Genomic DNA, 14,594 nt, shown 5'->3' on the forward strand with positions numbered 1-14,594 from the left:
TCATGCGTGAGGCAACCAATCGATGTGTTTCTATCACATTGATGCTTCTCTCTGTTTTTCCCTCTCTCTTCCACTCTCCCTAAAAATCAATGGAACAAATACCCTCAGGTGAGGATTAAGAACAACAAAAAAGAACAGTTAGGTACATGTTACAATCTGGAGGAACTTAGAAAATACTATGTACAATATGTAAAGTGAAAGAAATCCACATAATATATGATTCCATTCATATGAAATCAGAATAGGGAAATCTATAGAGACAAAAAGTAGATAAATGGTTGCTTAGGTCTGGGGATGGGGGACAGGATAGGGAGATGATAGCTAAAGAGTTTAGGATTTCTTTTTGACATAATAAACCCCCCGAGTGCACAAATTTTTGTGCACCGGGCCTCTAGTATATATATATTCTCCTCAGTTTTACTCTTAATAGCTCCGAGATGTTACTCTTCTTAAATCAAGCAATAACTCAGATAGATGAAGAAGCTATGAAAAAAGTCTCCAAATCAGTGACCCCATTTCTACCAACATAACAAATGTGAGGTATTTTCACTTAACACTCAGCTTTGCTTATTCCTTTATTGAGATAAGATGCTACTAAAAATGGGACTAAACTTACCACCTAAAATATTGTGAAATCAGCATTCCAAGTTATAGGAGAAATTTCTTTCAATTTGCCCAAACACATTTCACTCCCAGATTCCTATTGTTCTGCTGTTACCCTGTCATCTCTTATTCCACTATGAGTCATATTCCAATCTACATGGGGGGACAGATAGATGGGTGGATGGACAGATGGATGGATGTATAGCATGGATGTTAAAGATTATTTTCAATGCTGGGTTTGTACACTAATACTGAAATAAAATAAAATAAAATTTGTATTCAAAGAATATGAGCTACTTTGATAGAGAAAGGTTTCACCATCAGCCTAAATCTAACACACGGCATTAAAGCTCCAGTATGTGTTTTCACTAACTCTACACAGAAGGATTACAGATGTCCTGCTAGCTACCATTTCCTGGTAAGCAATCTGAATGGCTTCCAGGAAATTGCTAATGACCTTCATTTTACTTAAAATCTAGGCTGCAATTAGTAATAGTTTTTTTTCTCTGTGCTGGTGACAATGTTTATTTTCATCACAGCAATCAGCAAGAAAAAAAGTAAAATGTCTTGTTTTTGAATTATGTCAAAATGAATTCACTATTATTCTGATATGTTAGCAAATAGACTAATACATATTTAATGGTAATTGTGTAAAAATTCTTTGGATCCTTTTTACTTCTGCCCAATTTTGCCTCCTTTGCCATTCTAAGCTGCAGCTATTGCTAAAATTTGCATTTAAAAAAATGAAATCAATAGGAATGTTTTATAATTGGTGACTATGCATTTAAGAATAATTAAAAGTTTTGAAAGAAGACATGATTTAAAAAGTGAAAGAAGACATGATTTTAAAGTAAAGTTTTATGTTTTTAATTATAATAATTAACTATTTAAAAAGAAGTTTCAGAGTCTTATTCAATGAACTTAAGATATGATTATGTGGTCAATGTAATAATAACAAAGAACAATTTTAGTCCGTGTTATATTTATAACTAGAACCTGTTATTAAACTTCAGTATTTTCTCTTATGTAAACATTGATTTCACTAATTAGATCCAACTGATCTTTTCCCCAACGTATCGATTTCTTTTAATCCCAACAGTTAACAATGATTCTAATGTATCATAATACTTTAGACCTTAATCATATAGTAATTTTTGCCAGTAGCTTTTGTTTGAATTTTAATTAAGAAGACCTTGTGTCTCCAAACCAAAGTGTGTGTGTGTGGCGGGGGGGGGGGGGGAGGGCAGCCCCTGCTGGGGGAGGGGGGAGGGGGTGGTTAATTGCTTCTATGTATATCATACAGACTTCAAAAGAAGTAAAAGATGTTTATAATGGAGAGTACAAAGGAGAGCTTTGAAATGTCTACAGTCATGCAAACTGGTATAATTTTAAAACTATGGGTGTTGCTGTGGTGTAATGCATGTTATTTGTAAAATTAGTTGCAGTATGCACTTATTGTTAGGAAAATGAATTCTGGGTTTTGCAATCATTACTCACTATTGATTACAAGATAACCAAAAATTTCATGAAATGGGCTAAACATGCTATTTGTGGAGAATTTTATTTCTACCTTAGCAATTTATTATGTGACTTGGAGCAGTAACTTTTCTGGATATTGGGGTTCCTATATCAAAAATAAGTTGGATTACATAATAGGCAAAACCTCTTCAAGTCTATTTTTTTATTTCTATGATTCTAGATATTACTCTGAAGTTCTATAATTATACAGATCTATACAGAAAATAGTGACACTACTACAATATTTCATACAAACAGGCAAGTAAGGAAATAACATGTACTCTCAATCTCTTTCACAAGCTGGGCTCTAGAGTAATATAGCATTTGTCTTAGAAATAACAATTTAAATTTTTCAAAATACATGAATTTTAAACATGGACAGATTACTATTTCACCCATTTTCCTAATGAGACAGAAAGAATCACTAGGTATGTGAACTTTGCAGATTTTATTGGAGTTTAAAAATGGCAGATGATTTGCTTCATAATATTTCCAGATTTTTTAAAGTTCCCTCAGATGAACAAATTGCTCTAAATTTTAATGGAAATTCAAGAAAAACTCATTTATAAATGAGTATGTAAAGTGTACAGTCATAGCTTTTAGAAAACCACTCTAGTCCTTCTGTGATTGCCTATAACAGAAAATAGCAGTAACTATGATTTACTATTCCTAAAAAAAAATTAATATTCTATAGAAAGGGCAATATATGGAATAAGCAATCAGAGCACTTAGATACAGTTTAAGGCCCTTACTATAAAAGTGAATAAACTAGGGGAGAGAATTGGCATTTAAGATAGTAACTTGTGACTCAGACCTGTAATTCTTCAGGAATGCTGTTGGATCCATTCTGACCCTTTGGTGATAACAGCACTGCTTAAGTTACTTTAAGAATAACCTACACTATTTGATCTTCAAAAGATCTATCATACACTGAAAAAAACCATGACTTTTGTGTTCCTGTGCTCTCATCCAAAGATTTATGTTTGCAATCAAAACTCAAAACGAAACCAGGCTCTCAGTGGCACACAGTAGCAATGTTATAATAAATTCACATTTTTAATGCAGTATTTATGCCAAGCACAACTGTAATATGCTTGTACTATTTAATGCAACATAGTTCCAAATTTTACTTCTCTCAGTAACAACACTAATGAAGTAATAGGGAGCAATACTTAAAGTCTTTAATAGTAAAGCATGTCAGTAACATTAGGCTCTGCAACCAAACATTCAGACATAATAGTTGAATAAATACATAAGTAATTGTGTTTCAACAGTGGCTTTGAAAAACATTGGGAATCATTTGTAGAATTTTCCATTTAAAAGCATTTGTTCAATCACTTTTTGTTCCAATCAGGAATTGCCATATTTTTCTAAGCTATAGAAGAGTATACCTACAAAACATATACCTTAATCACTAAATGTAAATATTGAGATAATTCATCATAAATGACCAAGGAAGGAAAACACTATTTTCCTTATTTGGTTCATATCACATAATTATTTTTTTTGGCTCTCTTATCATCTGTGTGTTTGACAAACACTAGCACAAACAGTGTGTGCTAACTCAAACAACCAACATTACTGTTTCTCTGGCACACTGCCCAGGGAGGCGCCTTCACACCAAGGAGGAGATGCCAGCCACAGCATTGAGGGGCATGTGTGCAAAACAGGGAGGCTGGCTAAGATTCTCTTCTAGAAACCACAGAAGGCTAGATCCATTTTGGAGACAGAGGATAAGTCTTAATGCTCTAAACATCAGTTATATGCCACCCTTGCATTTAGAAATGTTTCATAACCATAACTATCCTGGCATTCTCACTCCTTTGGTACAATTCAAACAAACAAATGGGCCATGCACCCTCCTAGCCTATCACTACTTCTGTTTTATCTTGGATCCTTCTTCCATATTATTCCTCCCCCTTCTCTCATTCATGTGTAGATCAAGATAAATACAACTATGGAAACTGTATTACCTATACCCACTCCTGCTTTGCTATACTGCCTCACTTATACAGAAATGGGTAAAAGTGGAACTGTTTCCATTGTTTGTGTGTTCTGAGAGGGAGGAACAGTCCAGACCTGCCTTCCCCTGTCCCCACCTCAGAATTCTAAGACTCTGAGGAATTTGAAAACTGCTCTGTATTGTACTAAACAGAACCTTTAGAGGCCAGGTTTCAAACCCTGTGTCTACAGCTTTCTAAGTAACTCAAACATGCCATTTAATTTCTCTCAGTCTCCTTTTGTTCATACGTTAAATTAATTTTCCTCACTGGGCTATTATATGGATCAAATAAAATAATATAGATGTTTTAGCACTTTGTTTCCTTTGTAAACAAAAAATATCTTTTAAAAGTACTTACTATATTGTTTACAGTCAGAATATAAACAATATTTTAAAGATCATCTTATAATTAAGAAAGTATAATAAATACTAGTATTAATTTTGAAAGAACATTAGGAGGTCCTGAAGACAACATCCCACCAGAGTACAAATACGCTCTACAAAATCCCTGTTTAAAATTTTCTACAGCTAAATTGCCACTGATGTTATACTATTAAAGAGTCCCTTCATCTATTCATTTAACAAAGACGTATTGAACACCTATATTTGAGGCACTCTCTCTTAATGCAGTCCAACTCTATCCATGTCAGGTAGCCATTAATTGTTTCTAAGTTCTTTTGTATATTGAGAACTATTTCCCTATTGTCTGAGCCTTCTAAAACAACACAAAACAAGCATTTAATTAATTAATTTGTATATTGTTGACACTATTACAGATATCCTGTCCTCTTCTTTCAACAGCACTTCAACCTGCTAACATGTATTAGGCCAAATTTCCCTAGGTCTTTAATTACTATTTTTATTACATCTACAGAACTCTTCACCATTAAGACAATAGATCACTTAAAAATATGGCACCCGCCCCAAGAAGAAAAAAAAGAAGAAAAAAAGGGGGACATTTGTAATACTTTCAACAATAAAGATATATTAAAAATATATGGTACCCCAATTAGACCAAGGCACAGGTCTAACCCTTTTATGCTGTATTTCACTTAAATTCTTAATAAAGTTACTTAGCAATACTTGTAATAAAGTTAATGTGACTTAAACATTGCTTTGAGATTACTGCTATTAAATTTGTGCCATTTACAGCTCTCTGGACTCAATTAATGCTGCTACTGGAGAGACTAGCTATGGAAACATGGTGGGAGTGAGCGACAGGATTTCCTCTTAAATATTAGACAAGACTCAGATAAAGACCCATTGATAATCTATGATTCTGTATTTCTCAAACTCTAGCACTATTCCAACTCCCTCATATTGAGGGGTTTCCAAAACATTGCTTTACTTCATTTACATAATAAGGCTTTTATTTGGGCCCTAGCCAGTTTGGCTCAGTGGATTGAGTGTCAGCCTGCAGACTAAAGGGTCCCAGGTTGGACTCTGGTCAAGGGCGTGTGTCTTGGTTGCAGGCTCTTCCCTGCTAGGGCTGGGCCCTGTTGGGGGAGCATGCAGGAGGCAACCAATAAATGTGTTTCTCTCACAGTGATATTTCTATGTCGTTCCCTCTCTCTTCCACTCTCTCTAAAAATGGAAACTTCTCTATCCCTCTTTAAAAAACAAACACAATAAAACAAAAACTTTTATTTGGAAGCATTGCTTTCTTAAGTAAAATCTAAAAGGAAAATTACTAATGTATTGTCTTTTAATATGTGGCAATAATAAGCATATTGCATTAGAGATCCATTTTTCAATACTGCTCTTATCCATTCTACTGTCCACACTTTAATTCTCCCTCTAGCACCTAATCCAGTGGTTCTCAACCTGTAGGTCATGACCCCTTTCAGGGTTGAATGACCCTTTCACAGGGGTCGCCTAAGACCATCGGTAAACACATACATAATTACATATTGTTTTTGTGATTAATAACTATGCTTTAATTATGTTCAATTTGTAACAATGAAAATGCATCCTGCATATCAGATATTTACATTACGATTCATAACAGTAGCAAAATTACAGTTATGAAGTAGCAACGAAAATAATTCTATGGTTGGGAGTCACCACATGAGGAACGGTATTAAAGGGTTGTGGCATTAGGAAGGTTGAGAACCACTGACCTAATCCATCCCATAGAATTTTCTAGTGGTAGTGGTAAAGACTATATTATTGCCCTTCCTCAGCTTCATTACACTCTTGAATTTAAAAGAAGATGTAAAGTTATGAATGATACATAAAAATAATATCGGTTATAAAATAATATAAATATTGACTACTTAGAAAATAATGACTATGAGAATTTCAAAAGGTCAGCTTTATGGGCTGCATAAAGCTATTTCTATAAACGTACTTATGGCCAAAAGGTCTTTGTTATTACATTTAAAATGTTTAAAATAAATAATTCAATTCAGGGCATTAAATGGTATCAGAAAATAAACAAAAGAGGAAGTACAAGAAAAATAAGGAAAGGAGAAATAATAAATGGAAAAGCAAGAGTAAGTAGTTGGCATACTAAAAAGCTAAGGAATTTAAAAAATAAATCTAAAACGTGGATCCTTGTCAGAGAATGGAACGAGGAGAGAAAGAGAAAACCACTGGCAAATAAAACTGAGAGAGAAAACACACACACATACAAATATGCAAAGCTGAAAATGGGATATATAACAGCAAATAAATAGAAAGTTCAAAATAAGTGATAGTGTATTTTTAAACAATACTAGTATATTTGAAAATCTCAATGAAATATACAGTTTTCCAGGAATTGTTTTCCTGACAAAACTGACTTAAAAAGAAGTAAAAAATGCAAAAATAAATAATTTCTAAAGAATGCTCTAGGCCCAGATGTTTTATTGTTTCAGAATTCCAAGGAATAAGTAATAGTTCATGTTATCTACTCACATAGTCTAGAAAAAAGAGGAAAAGCTTTCTAATTCAACTGTGAATACCGGTACTATAAATTAACAAAGATAGTACAGATAAATACAAAAACTAATCTCATTTATGATTACAGATGGAAAATAACAACTATAATAGAAGCAAATAAAAGTATGCAGTCCATTAAAACAAGAATACACCATGACTAATCAGGGTTTATTTCATCAATAAATTTGAAAAACAAAAACCAATAAGATGAATCATTAAATAAAATGTAATTTCTCATAGAAACTCTTAGTAAACTATGACTAGAATTTTTAATCATAAGGAATATCTTAAATCAATGGTCAATATAATACTTAATGGTGAAATATTAAAAGCAATTCCATCATTTAAAAACCACACAAAATGCCTGTTACCACCTGCATTCCTTAATATTATCCTGACACTAGGCAGTGTAATAAGAGAATGGGTGAAAAAAAGGGAACATATAAGATAAAACAGCTGAAATATTAGCAGAGCTAATAAGTTTGATAAAAAAGAAAATTATAAAATGAACCAGCAAAATTCACTAAAATCCCTAAATATAATAACAAAAAGAAAATAGAATGAAAACTATCTCATTCACAAACGCAAGCAAAAAAAATAACTTTTATAAAGAAAATATCAGCAGAAATGTACCGAATCTGTATTTTAAAAACAAAATATTATTGAGGGGCATAAAAGAATTAAGTAAATGATTTTGAATGGAAAGATACAATACTATAAAGGTGTCGGCTTACCTCATAGTTTTATATAAAACTTAAATACAATCTTTTAAGATATCACTTTGGAATTTCAATTGCCAACTTATAATTATAAGTCTAAAATAAATTTTAGAGAAGTATGCAAACACCTTAAAGAACAATTAGGAATGTGATCTTGTAATACTTACTGCCCACACTTTAAGATACTGTAAAGCTACAGTGATTGATATAGCAGAAGACTAACGAAAGTTTAAATAAAAAGATCAATGGGAATAGAACAAAAAACTGAGAAATGGTTTCAAATATGCAATCAGTATGCAGTAAAAGATGTTATGTCAAGTTAGAAGTGATAAGATGAGCTATTTAATAAATGATACAGAAATATTTGGTTAAATGCCTGAGAAAAACGATTAAGTTGTACCTCTATATGAAATTACACATCAACATACATTCAAGAAGAATTAAAGAGTTAAATGTATAGTAATCCAAAAAAATGAAAGAAAATACACAAAATATTTTATCTAATCTCAAAGTGGGTGAAGGCATTCTAAATAAACCCCCAACAGAAAAAAGAAGAAGAAAAAAAAGAGGGAAAGACTGGACAACAAAACCATAAAGTAAAGAAAATAACAAAATGTAACATATTACAGATAAAGATTAACACCATTAAAATATACAGGGTATGGCAAAAGTAAGTTTACAGTTATGAGCACACAAAACTGTTAATTCTTGTATTGTTATGTATTAATTATTGTATTGTTTTCCATATAAACAACTGTAAATCTAATTTTGCCCCACCCTGTACATTATGAGTTACAAAACCACAATAACTAGACAAATCCTTTTAAGGAAAATGGGCACACAACATAAATAGGCAATTCACAAATGAAGAGATATTTAATATAAATAAATGTATGTAAAACTCCAGTCTCAATGATAAGGCAATTCAAAATAATTCAGCAATAATATGTTATTTTCTTCTATCAAACTGGCAAGAACTTTTTAGTTAATAGAACTGCTATTGAGGGTAAGGGCAAAATACCTGCAGACACTACTAGTGAGAGCACAGAATACTACATGCTTTCTGAAGGACAGTGTGGCAATAGGTAGCAAAAACCTTTAAAGAAAGAACAACTCTTTGACCCCAGAGTTTCACTTTTTAGTAGTATATTCATTCCAAGAAAATAGTCACTAGTTAGTACTGAAAAATATTAAAAAGTTATTCATGCTCAAGGTTTTCTTTATAATGACAAATGATAAAAACAACTGAAATATTGAGTAAAAGACTCAGTTGAATTATGAGAACCCCACTTTATGCAATTTTCTTTTTCTTTTTTTTAATATATTTTTTATTGATTTTTTTACAGAGAGGAAGGGAGAGAGATAGAGAGCCAGAAACATCGATGAGAGAGAAACATCAATCAGCTGCCTCCTGCACACCCCTCACTGGGGATGTGCCCGCAACCAAGGTACTTGCCCTTGACTGGAACCGAACCCGGGACCTGTCAGTCCACAGGCCGACGCTCTATCCACTAAGTCAAACCAGTTAGGGCTATGTAATTTTTCTTGCAAAAAAAAATGACCTAATCACAGGGAAATTCACAATATATCTTTAGGTGGGAAAGACAGACTACAAAAGAATAAATAGTAAAAAGGTTGTTCTGATTTTAAGAAAAATTTTAACATGAATATACATAAATTAAAATAGAAAGGATATTCAATATAACACAAGCAGAATTAAAAGACAATTTTAATTTCTTCTGGGTTTCTATACTTTTTACAATAAGTATAAATTTTATAATGAGAGAAAAATAGTGAGTTAGTAAAAATCCACAATGATTGAGATATATAAATACTGATAACCCACAATAGTATGTGTTTCTTGGAAATAGTATTCAGATCACTTTGACACTGCAGAATAATTACAGCTAATTTAGGTGGATAATAACTGGCCTGATCTCACCTAGACTAAAACTGTACATTGAGTTGTAGCAGTGATTGGATCACTCTATGAACACTACTTTAATTTTTTCATTTTTATTATATTATTGTTATATTTTCTGTATAATTTTATGGTAAGAAAATATTAAGATGTAAGAAGAGACCATTAAGTAGACTAAATCAAAATGAAAAATTTAATAAGAATCTTATCTTCTATGCTCATAAAACTGAGAGTAGCACACAAATGACAGTTCACTTACCTCATATAAAATCCAGGAAGAAAAATGTTAAAGTATTTGAATACCCTAATTTTACAAACGTGTTTCACCTTCAAGATTTATGTATTTGGAATATCTGAGACTAGTACAATTTTTATATTTTAAATTCATAATTAGAATTAAAAATTAAGTAAAATGGGAAGTGGGGGCAGGGGAGAGAAGATAACCTGATGCTATAAACATGATGCTTCATCATCCCATCTAATAAAAAAGTAATTTGCAAATTGACCATCACTCCAACACATAAGATGGCCACCCCCATGTGGTCAAAGATGGCTGCCCCCATGTGGACACAAGATGGCCGGCAGGGGAGGGCAGTTGGGAGGGATTAGGCATGAAAGGAAGGGCAGTTAGGGGCGACCAGGTCTGCAGGGGATAACAGTTGGGAGGGACCCAGGTCTGCAAGGGAGAACAGTTTGGGGGGGGGGGCACCAGGCCAGCAAGGGAGAGCAGTTAGGGGTGACCAGGCTGGCAGGGGAGGGCAGTTAGGGGCAATCAGGATGGCAGGGGAGGATAATTAGGGGCAACCAGGCCAGCAGAGAAGGGCAGTTAGTGGCAACCAGGCTGGCAAGGGAGGGCAGTTAACATAATAAAATGTTAGCTTTCACATTACTGAGAGAAAGCAAGACCCCTAACTCTCATGCTGGCAAAAGCTTGGTTTTGCATAAACCATTTCCAGTCTCACTGTTATAAAACCAATGACTTTGGGAAGGGAAGAAAACACAGAATGACGTGCAAAGTAGAACACACCATGTTATAGCAGCTGGATAAAGAATATGTCACTAATGACTTTCTTTCTACCCCTCAATTAAACGTTGAAGGTTTGTTTCCAAAATAGCAAGCAAGTGGCCTTCATAAGTAAAAAGCAGAAGCAGTGAAATTCAAAATACTATTAAATTTCTACTTGATTTTGATACTGCATTAGATAATGGAATGAGTTATTAATTATTCATTGGGAGATGACTTCCTTTTCTCTTCATTTGAGAAGAACATAAGATGTCTGAACCCTAGACAATTTTCTATACTAAATTCAAAATAAAATTTTAATCAGATAACTATTGCCAAATATTCACCTTAAATGAGATATTTATTATCCATGACCAATAGGAAGACTAACCTGAAGCTGTTTGGAAATTCAGAAACATAATCTAATAAACTGCCCAAATTGTTAGTGCAAGTGACAGTAATGACTGTCTGTAAGGAACAACTTATAGAATTAATTAATGACTTAGGATTCTATTCACGATAGCAAAAATTAATAATACAGTACTTCATTTCCTTAAAGAAATCAACAAGAGAGTTAGATTAGTTCTGTAATGTATTGATTGGGATTGTCTACTTCTTAACATGTAATAACATCAATCACATAACTTCAAAAATTAAGATATACATCATCATCAGGGTAAAAGGTTATAAAATTTTAAATCCTGTGAAATCTGTTTAAGATTAATCAACCTATCAACATATGGGCATGTTAATAATAACAATGACTAAAACTTACTCTCATGAGTCCTTTCTTAAGTGCCAGGTAAAATGCTAAAAGCTTTACATGTATTAATTCTCTTAAGGAGCCTATGGGATAGATACTGTTATTATCCCCATTTTAGATCCTAGGGATTCAAAACATAAAAAAGACAGTGTCTTGCCCAAAGTCAATTATGTAGTAAATGGCAGGGCCAGGATTTGAACCAGTATACAGGCCTCAGAACCCACCCATAAACCATTATGTACAGCAAATTCTATAAACTCTGTTTTTATAGGTGCTACAGTTGACCCTTTCAAAGTATTGATTTAGATTCATAAATAAAGCTATTACATTATGACTTAAGAGGAAAGACTAAACTTGTATTTAATTTAATTTGTTCATCATCTTTGATATGACATTTTTTATTTTAATACTTTTTAGTTAAGTAAATTAAAAACAATTTATCCTATCATCTATATGTTATAGAATAATAAAAAGAGAGGCCGAAAATTTCATTCTGTAAACATTAAAAAGAATAAAAGTTCAAGGACATACTATACATTTACCTCTCATACATTAACAAATATTAGAAGTAAGAAATTAATGTTAGGGTACAGACAATCAGCAAATGTATTGTTATACAAAATAACATCTCCACATTGATTTATTTTATATTTCATATATTGTACCTTTAATTTCTCCAAGAAGTTCACTGGTATTTAGTCTTTCCATTTTTTCCTTCCAATCTTTTGATAGTAGTTTTTCCATGCAAGAGGAATCTGATAAAATAAAAAAGTAAGGATTCAAGATATTACATATATATTTTATTTTATAAGTATTAAAATATTACAAATCCAAAAAGCTAGTTTATGAAGAAACTCTATCACTTAAAAATGATCAAAGCTATTTTTTGTTGTTTTAACCTTAGGATATAAACAATTATATTACTGTATTATAAAATAACACAACTAATTTTTTACCAGATTATTTAAACTATTCCTAAGAATACAATGCTCAATAAACTTGTATTGTTATTACAATTATAATTATATCAATATTCAGTCAGCATTTAGCATTTCTAAGACTGATAAGACAGAAAAAGGGTCCCTTTCCTACAGGTTTAAGTTTAGAAAATATTCCTTTTAATCCAGGTGATTATGTTTTAATTCCAAGCAAAATTCATGTGCTACTCACAGAAGAATGACAATTCTTAAAGGGAGAAAACATCAATCAACCTATAACCATGTGTTCTTAAAAAAAAAAATACAGCAACTTTCATATAATACCCATTTATAGCAAAATGCAAAGAAAATAAAGTCCATATAATGAAAACTGCTACTATAGTTCTCTTGTATAAAAAGAGAAGTATATATTCTCTTCAAGAAAATTTAAACAATTTTCCCTGCTGCATTTCTAAGTAGCACACTAGATTACAGGGAGTGATTACACTTGTTTCTATAAAGATTCATAAAGGTTACAGAAATTTAAACCAGAATATTCTAATAATTAGCACATTTTCCTCAATGTGTTCTTTTATCTCTATATTCAGATGGATCTGAAACTGACGCTACTGCTTGAAACTATTTACATGTATCTTTTGAGCCTCAAATCTTAACAAATAGGACGTATTTCCAAAAGAGAATGCAGACTTAAATACTAAACCCTTAGTGTGAAGCATACTCCCATTAAACTTTAACATTCCAAGTGTCAAATTCTGATAACTTCTTTTTAAATTATATTTAAATTGTTACTCTGTATCCAAATGCTTCTCCTCTCCCTATCAGTACCTTTCTCTTTAGCATTTTTTCCTTTCTTTTTTTTTTCTTCCAACTTCTAAATCCTTCTTGAATTTTTCAGAATGACAGTAAGGTCAAGATGGATCTAAAGGGTTTTCGAAACTAGATAAGCTTTAGAAAAAGACAGCGAGCCCGGGGATAGAGATGAGAAGACTACTGCACAATTAGAACGTATTGGCAAAAAACAATTAACATTTGTCCATGACATGATCAATCAATCAAGGAATGGATGGAATCCAGATCAGTGCATCCTGAAATGCCTGATGAAGAACAACAGTACTAGTGCGGTATCTCAGAAGCTAAAGTTCTTTCTAAATAGAAGCCAGCTTGATTCTATTAAGAGAAAGCTCCCTGCCCCTTCCTTTACTTCTTCCCTTCTTTATTTCCCTCCTTCTTCCTTTCCATTCTTTCCTATTAAAATTGTCTTGGGCTTCAACGAGTGACCTACCACTGTGATTAAAAACTGGATTCTGAGTGACCTTCCAATAGGGCCTACATGCATACCCATATGTTCAGTCTGTATTTAATTTCCAAAATGGTTTCTTGCCACATTTATTTTTAAATTCAGAAACAAGATGTGTACTTTGGTCTATACATATTTTGTATTTTTGCTGAAGTCATAAAAAAGATAATACTGAGTCTTCAAAATTTGAAGCCAATCTTCAAAGCCGTGCCTAACAGAGATTACATTTTGCAAATAGGGTTTAAATGTCTGAGATATATTGATATAACATCAGATCATGGATAAGAATAGTCAACACAACATGTTCAACTTTCTATCCTACCCAGTTTTGTTCCTTTTTTTATTGCCCTTTCATACATGTTATAACAATACACTAAACTGCTAATCACTGATACAAATGCTAATATATAACTTGTTTGATTAAAACATGAGTTGAGAGCATATATTATAATCATAAAAAACAAAAGCCCAATTTTCTAGTAATGATCACAAACTCACAGCAAGTTCATAAACTAGTATTAGAAACACAATAAATGTAAAACATAAAAATATGTCTCTCATTTCTATAAATAGACCTGAAATCTTTCTGAGCTCCAGGAAAAGAATGCTTAAACTCCATGAGAGAAAAATAGAACTATATGGACAACAGGAACACACACTTCCAACATAAATCAAACCATGTGGACACAGCTTTACATAAAAGCTACTCATTAATAAAATGGTTAATAACTTCAAAGCATTTCACATTACTATTGGAAAATTAATTCTCACGATAATGATAAATTGATCTAGCCATATAGTTCCTATTTCAGTAGAAGAAGCTGAGGGGGGACATAAAGCAGCCTTTGCATATCTCTGTTATAGTTCATGAAAATATGTAATAACAACTACTGATGGCTTTTATCTAT

The 14,594-nt window shown here is 32.4% G+C and overlaps 1 protein-coding gene across 6 annotated transcripts in view; it reads right to left on the reverse strand.

Moving 5' to 3' along the window:
* Positions 1-14,594, reverse strand: part of SOX6 (SRY-box 6) — a 185,532-nt gene that overhangs the window by 43,253 nt on the left and 127,685 nt on the right. For all 6 annotated transcript variants that reach the window (XM_015560429.1, XM_015560430.1, XM_015560431.1 and 3 more), the window contains one exon: positions 12,117-12,206. In XM_015560429.1, the coding sequence (XP_015415915.1) occupies positions 12,117-12,206 (90 nt within the window). The remainder of the gene's footprint in view (positions 1-12,116; positions 12,207-14,594) is intronic.

Source organism: Myotis davidii, unplaced genomic scaffold, assembly GCF_000327345.1.
Source record: "Myotis davidii unplaced genomic scaffold, ASM32734v1 scaffold73, whole genome shotgun sequence".
Lineage (NCBI taxonomy): Eukaryota > Metazoa > Chordata > Mammalia > Chiroptera > Vespertilionidae > Myotis > Myotis davidii.